Source organism: Ipomoea nil, unplaced genomic scaffold (genome assembly GCF_001879475.1).
Source record: "Ipomoea nil cultivar Tokyo-kokei standard unplaced genomic scaffold, Asagao_1.1 scaffold3169, whole genome shotgun sequence".
Lineage (NCBI taxonomy): Eukaryota > Viridiplantae > Streptophyta > Magnoliopsida > Solanales > Convolvulaceae > Ipomoea > Ipomoea nil.
In genome coordinates this window covers 2,849,657-2,856,047 of record NW_017619597.1, presented here as the reverse complement: position 1 = coordinate 2,856,047, position 6,391 = coordinate 2,849,657, and the positions used below count along the sequence as shown (strand labels likewise).

The 6,391-nt window shown below is 31.0% G+C and overlaps 1 protein-coding gene across 1 annotated transcript; it reads right to left on the bottom strand.

The window, feature by feature from the left end:
- Positions 1 to 2,254: 2,254 nt before the first annotated feature.
- On the bottom strand, positions 2,255 to 4,902 carry LOC109167545. The gene is made up of 11 exons (XM_019316568.1): positions 4,669 to 4,902; positions 4,570 to 4,623; positions 4,241 to 4,314; positions 4,044 to 4,165; positions 3,800 to 3,896; positions 3,603 to 3,727; positions 3,440 to 3,524; positions 3,223 to 3,355; positions 2,836 to 3,123; positions 2,519 to 2,752; positions 2,255 to 2,425 (listed from the first exon to the last, which is right to left on the bottom strand). Exons 1-11 carry the CDS (start codon positions 4,900 to 4,902, stop codon positions 2,255 to 2,257), a joined length of 1,617 nt encoding a protein of 538 aa, XP_019172113.1.
- Positions 4,903 to 6,391: the final 1,489 nt, after the last annotated feature.

The following is a 6,391-nucleotide window of genomic DNA, read 5'->3' as shown; positions in this document are numbered from 1 at the left end:
GCTGAAATGGCAGATTTGCAGGTTTTCTTTGTATATCTAAACTACAAAGGTTGGAAGCTAAGCATTCTTGAATCTCTAAGATTTGGTAAAAAAACAGGGATATTTATGCAATTAACTGAGACAGTCAGGTAAAGTATAAACTACAGTTTGAATATGTGTTTATGGTACCTTTATTGTCGATCATGTGCTTCCTTTTGCTTCCAATTATTGTAGACTTCACTATTTTCCTCATGTTTGAGTTGATATTTTGTATGTTCCACTCTGTTGTTGGTATTTGGTTTCCAATACAAATACTTGGATTCAAATAGGTTATGGTGTTATATGGTTTATTGCCTTTAAGATTGCACTTTAATAGGAATGATTAAAAGCAATGATATGACTCTTCATTTTTTATTGGAAACCAACAAATGAAAGTAGTTTTTATAGAATTTAATATACATGTTCCCCAATAAACCAACAAATGAAAGTAGTTTTTATAGAATTTAATATACATGTTCCCCTTGGCTTTAAGTTTGTGTTTATTTTTCTATATAAATTGTGACTAACAGTTTTTTTAAGTGTGTGGCAAATGATGAATTAACACTTCTGATGCCAATCCATTTCAACTACAACTTAGTGGCTTTTCAGTCTAAAACTTTACATGGCTCTTAGTTTAACAAATAGCCATTTCGTTTATTCTCTGCCAATGTGGTAACAACTTACAGGATTAAAGAGTATAGTAAATAAAGGGCTATTTGTTTCATCCATATTCTCTGCCAATGTTTCATCCAAGCATCATTTTTTTTAGGACTAAGTTTGTTTTATTTGTTATTTGTTTATTCTATTTTGTGACAGAATTTTTGTTTTTATGTGTTCACAATTGATGAAGTTACATTTTTCATCGAATTGTTTACAGATTTTTTGAATTGGTTGAGGAGAATTACCTGAACATGATTGGTGATTACTGATCGAAACATGAGTAGTTCTTTGTCCTTAAACTTAGCTTTTGTGTTCTAAGTTTAAAATAGAGTAATTTATTCAATATTCAATTACATATGTAGTGTATTGCAAACAATTTTATTCCTACATGGTGTATTTAGGGTTCATTATAAATAGGCATTATACGTAATTATGTACTTTTACAGCAGCAGTTTCATTTTTTAATGTAAGCAATTCCTCAGTCTCAACCAAATTTTAAATATCCCTGTTTATGATTTTTCAATACACTTGAATATTTTTTTTTCTTTAATTCACCTCTAATTTGTAGATTAAACATAGTTCTATTTTAAATGTAGTTACAATAATGTAAACTAAATTATACTTATCACATTATTCTTAAAAAATCATTTATTTTTGGTTACTGTATTTTCAAAACTCCACTGGATACAAATTTCCAGTGCACAATTTGAACTTAACCTATATATGTGGAACTTTTATCACCAAAATTGTGCACACAGTTCAAATTAGTCCATTTTGAATTAGAGTATGTCAAATGATGTTTTTTATGAAAATCTGTTATTATCATAGCAGCTTAATTGTGGTCTTTAAGTCAGGAAGTGTTTTATTATCTATGTGAGGTGTTACTGTGTTAACAAAATGTCCTAAGTGTTTTACCACATTTTTTAAGTGTTTTAAAATAGACATGGGTGTTTTAACAACAATCTTTATTTAAAGATGCAGAATACTCCCATAAATTAAGACTGTTTGCTTATACTTTTTTGATGCCTAAATGACTGCTTGATATACTAACAGTGCTTGCAGGGCTCTTTTTTATAACTGATTGTCAATATTGAAAGCTAAATCTGCATATTTAGCATTGTAATTACATACAGTCCTAATTACATTACATAGAGTCCTAATTACACTACATAGAACCCTAATTAAATCACATGAGTGTTTGGGTGACTTGTGTTTTCTGCCTTGTTGTCTACAGTTTTCTTCCTTGGTGACTTGTGTTTTCTTCCTTGGTGACTTGTGTTTTCTTCCTTGGTGACTTGTGCTTTCTTCTTGGTGACTTGTGTTTTCTTCCTTGGTTACTTGTCCTGCATACAGTTTAATATATAGAACAGTATAGGGTAATAAACAGATAATTAGAAGTGTTTAGGATAAGTCCTAGGTATAGGTAAATATAACAGTTCCAAACAGTCCAAACATAGATTCAAATTAAAAGTAAATTGTTCAGGGCACACTGGTGCAATTAAACTGGCCAAATGTTTGTCTTCAAAATAGGAACAACCACAAAAATGTGGTAACAGTTTGTCATTTAAAGGATCTCTTAAATCTTCTCTTGCTTAACAGCAACTGTTTTGCCCTTCTTGCAAGAGGAGGAGAATTGGTCCATAAGAGATCGCTTAACACCATCAGCCTCTAAAGTTTCATGGTCTAGGCTTTGAGACTGTTGCATAGGTAATGGGCTGTTGACCTCATTCCCTCCATTTGAAGCTTCCTGTATATTAAAATAAGCTTAAATGTAAAATATGTCAAAGTAAGTTAAGAAATGAGATTAGTTATTTGACTTTAGTAGAATAGAAAACAAAACCTGATCAGACTCATCTTCTTCCTCCTCGTCCTCATCTATCATTCTTGATATCAAGTCCTTGTCTTGTTCTTCAATGAGTTTAGAACAGTATGCTGACACCAAGGCTTCATCCCTTAGAACTTTCATAACAGTGTATGCTGCATTAGATCCCTTCATGTACTCCAATTTTAATGATATCTTGAATACCATTCTCATTCCGACTAATGATTCCAACTCTTTTGGGATGTCACAAACCTAACATTAAGAAAATATAATATTAAAAAAAGAAACTAAAAAAAGGTCTATATGGATGTGTCAATTAAGCGACAGTTTTTTACCTTATTATACTTTGTGTACAGAATGTGTGCCGGGATACCAACCAATTCAGAACACTCCCTATCCCATAATAGGAACGGAGCGTCTCCAAGACCTTTATCTAGGACAATCACTCTTACACGATACCTGGCCATACCCTGTTTGTATTTCTTATCACAACTTGTACATTCAAGATCAGTCCCATCATTAAAAAGTTTCCTGTTACATCCCGGGGACATGCAAGATATGTACATCCATCCAAAAGAACCGTCAATTGCAACAATTTCAGCAGGTACATAAAATTCACCATTCTGCAATTGTATATAGATTCCTTTGTTACTATTTCTTATGTAATGTAATATATGTTATTAAATCTATACAGACTACATTGATTACAAATAGGGACTAACCTTTGTCTTGTTCAATAGCTCCTTGACTGCAGTTACAGTCAAGGCACCACTTGTAAAATCATCAATGCATGTGGATTGGGACAGCACTGTTGCAGTACTTATACTTCGTAAAGGACTGGTTGAAGCATTTAACCTACAGGTGAATACAAATTTTTATTCATGTGTAGTAGAATAGTTGATAAAATGTATAATTTAGGAAAAAAATCCAGGCACTTACTGAGACCTAAAATCAGCAAATTCTTGGAAAGATGCATTGAAATGGAGTTGGGTAGCATCATAGCAGCTAGTTATTCTGACTTCACCTAATTTTGCATGTTAGATGGCAATGAACTATGGAAATATATAAATAAATGAAAGAATAATACTGTATATTAACTCACCATTGACCACCTTTGCCCGACATAGCTGAAGAACCAGAATTAATGGTTCTTTAAGACCTGAATCATAGTATGGTAGCATGGCACCAACATGAGAGTCCCACACAGTGCACTGCAAGAAATTACCCCTATAGCAAAGTGTGTTAGAGAAAATATAATCTATGGAAATATAGGTACCAATTTTTTAAATTGAAACTTACTCATTATCAGCCATTTTGAAGTCTAGGAGTTTGGCTGGTCTACCCCCTATTATTTTGTCTACAGGAGCATGGATCTCTACAACTCTGCCTATTAAATCTATTTCATCACAAAATAGAAGAATAAAACTTTTTGAAATAAAAACAGCTTAGACAGTATACAACATGAGCAGAATTCAAAAAGTCTTGAAGTAGAAACATCTTACACAGTAGACAAAATGAGCAAAATTAAAAACAGCTTACTTACCAAACAGCACCTTGTCATTCACCTGAGTAGGGTCTTTCAAAGAGTCAAAACTTTTAAGCTGGAACATCTTAGTAGGGAAACCTTTGGATTTTATGGCCTTTACCTGAGTCTTAGAGTTTAGCCTGATCATATATTTGTGATCACAAGTTTTGTACATATAGTAATGGGTGAAAACAACAAAATTTTTGACTGAATACAGCTTCCCTTCTTGGAAAACATTGTTGTATTTTTTGACATCATTACTTTGGAGGTTCAAATGGATGAAAGAGCCCTGCAACATTAGCATAACATTAACCTTAAACAGTGTAGACAAAAAAACTGTATAGACTCTAGATTTAGAGTAAGAATAACCTTAAGCAGTCTAGATAAAAAACAGTATATACTCTAGATTTTGGTGAAAAATAAATCTCTGTAAAAGAGACTATAAATCTGTTTATAGTGCATGTATTAATCTAGAGCATATAACTGAGTAGAGCAAAGGCATTAAAAATCAACACAAGCTTTGAATAATAGAACAAAAACCTACCATAAGGAAATCCATTATTGCTAGAGACATGTAAATACGTGGCGGTATATCTATCTACAGTGAACAGAAGAATACAATATCAAAAAGGGAAGATCATACCTCTGCATCACACAACAAAACTTCTCGACTCTTAATCTCTGTAGAGCCTTTTTCATAGATTTCGTAACACCGTACACATTTTACTCTGATTGTTTTCTCCCTATCAAGAGGACCAATATCCTTCACAGCTACATACATTGGCATGGTTATCTTGCAAATAATTTGTTTCTTTTTCTCTGGTTCACAGGTGATACGAACTGAAGCAAATGTGGAATAGGTAGTGGAGGTCTCCATAGTGATCGGTTTATATAGAATGGAGAACTGCAATTCAAAATCTATGATGTGTCTTGGAACTATGAATGTAAGCGGGCGACCTTACAGTTTCCAAACGCATGGGGATCAGACATTAGATCATTGAGTTTCTTTATTATAATTGTATTTATATTGATTTTATCTAGATTTGAGATGTATATTTTCGAAGTAGTGTTTAATCTAAACAGTCTCTTTAGAAGTATGTAATTAATAGAATTCTATTTAAATTCTATTAAAATTGCTTTATTGTGGTTGATATTAACAAAAAAGTAGGCGGCATAATTAATGATCACGCGTTAAGCATTAGTTAACAGCATTTAGTTTCGACCTTAATCTCTTATATACAAAGTGACGTCGTTTGCATTGAGCGGGAATTTTTTTGGGTAGAAAGTTGTTGCTTTATTATAATAAGAGACTAGTATTTGCACCCGTGCGATGCACGGAATGAATTTGTTGTAATATATTAAGAATAATATATGAATCGATATATAATTATTTAAATTAGAACATCAAATATTATATAGTGCAATTAAAGATATGATTTGGAAATATTATATAGTGCAATTAAAAATATGATTTGGATCGTTTATATAGTTTGATGTTATCATTGCTTGTATTTGTGCAAATAATTGCTCAAATTAATAGCTAATGTCTAGATGTACGCATGCGGTGCTATAACTTTGAAGATTTTATTTATCATTGTTTAGTATTTTCGTAAATTAGGCAAATGTGCTCGTTCTCTAACAACTCAGTTATAGAAATTAATTGCTATCATTATTCATTTGTATGGAAGATATATTTTTTTGTCTAGCAATTTTTTCATTTAAAAAAAAAAACTTAATATCACCGATTATATTTACACATTATTGAAACCTCTTTGTAGACGACATTGTTAGTGGCAACACAATCTTGTTCATTTTCGTCTAGAGCTAACACCTTCAATCCAGCAAAACGGGTTACTTAGGTGAAAATATATAATGGTAAAATATCACTCAATTAGTTATCATTTTATATTTTCAGTCAATTAGTAATATCAGATTCATTTTCAGCCAATTATTATTCTTTTTTATTTTCAGTAAATTAGAATATCAAATTCAGTGATATTTTTACCTAATTTTCGTTCCATTTTTAATTGATGATGTAGATATTATTATTGAAATATTACCGTTCCATTTTTAATTCAACTTTACTATTGTTTAAAATATGCATTTACTATTGATAATGTAAATTACTATTACTAAAATATTTTCCTCCAATTTTTAATTTTCATTGCATTTTAAATTAAAATGCAATGATCAAACCATTTATTTAGTCAATTATGGATCATTTTTTTATTTGCAGTCAATTATTAATATTCATTTCCTTTTATATTTCAGTCAATTAGTAATATTAGATTCATTTTTTAGTCAATTATTATTTTTTATTTTCAGTAAATTAGTCAATTAGAATATAGATGCAATGATATTTTTAC

What these genes read in the sequence shown, in the direction of transcription:
- LOC109167545 (XM_019316568.1), bottom strand. Translation starts at nt 4,902, where the DNA reads ATGGAGACCTCCACTACCTATTCCACATTTGCTTCAGTTCGTATCACC. An exon ending in TTTTGTTGTGTGATGCAGAG is followed by an intron (nt 4,624 to 4,668) that starts GTATGATCTTCC and finishes TGTTCACTGTAG; the next exon opens with ATAGATATACCGCCACGTAT. An exon ending in CAATAATGGATTTCCTTATG is followed by an intron (nt 4,315 to 4,569) that starts GTAGGTTTTTGT and finishes CTAATGTTGCAG; the next exon opens with GGCTCTTTCATCCATTTGAA.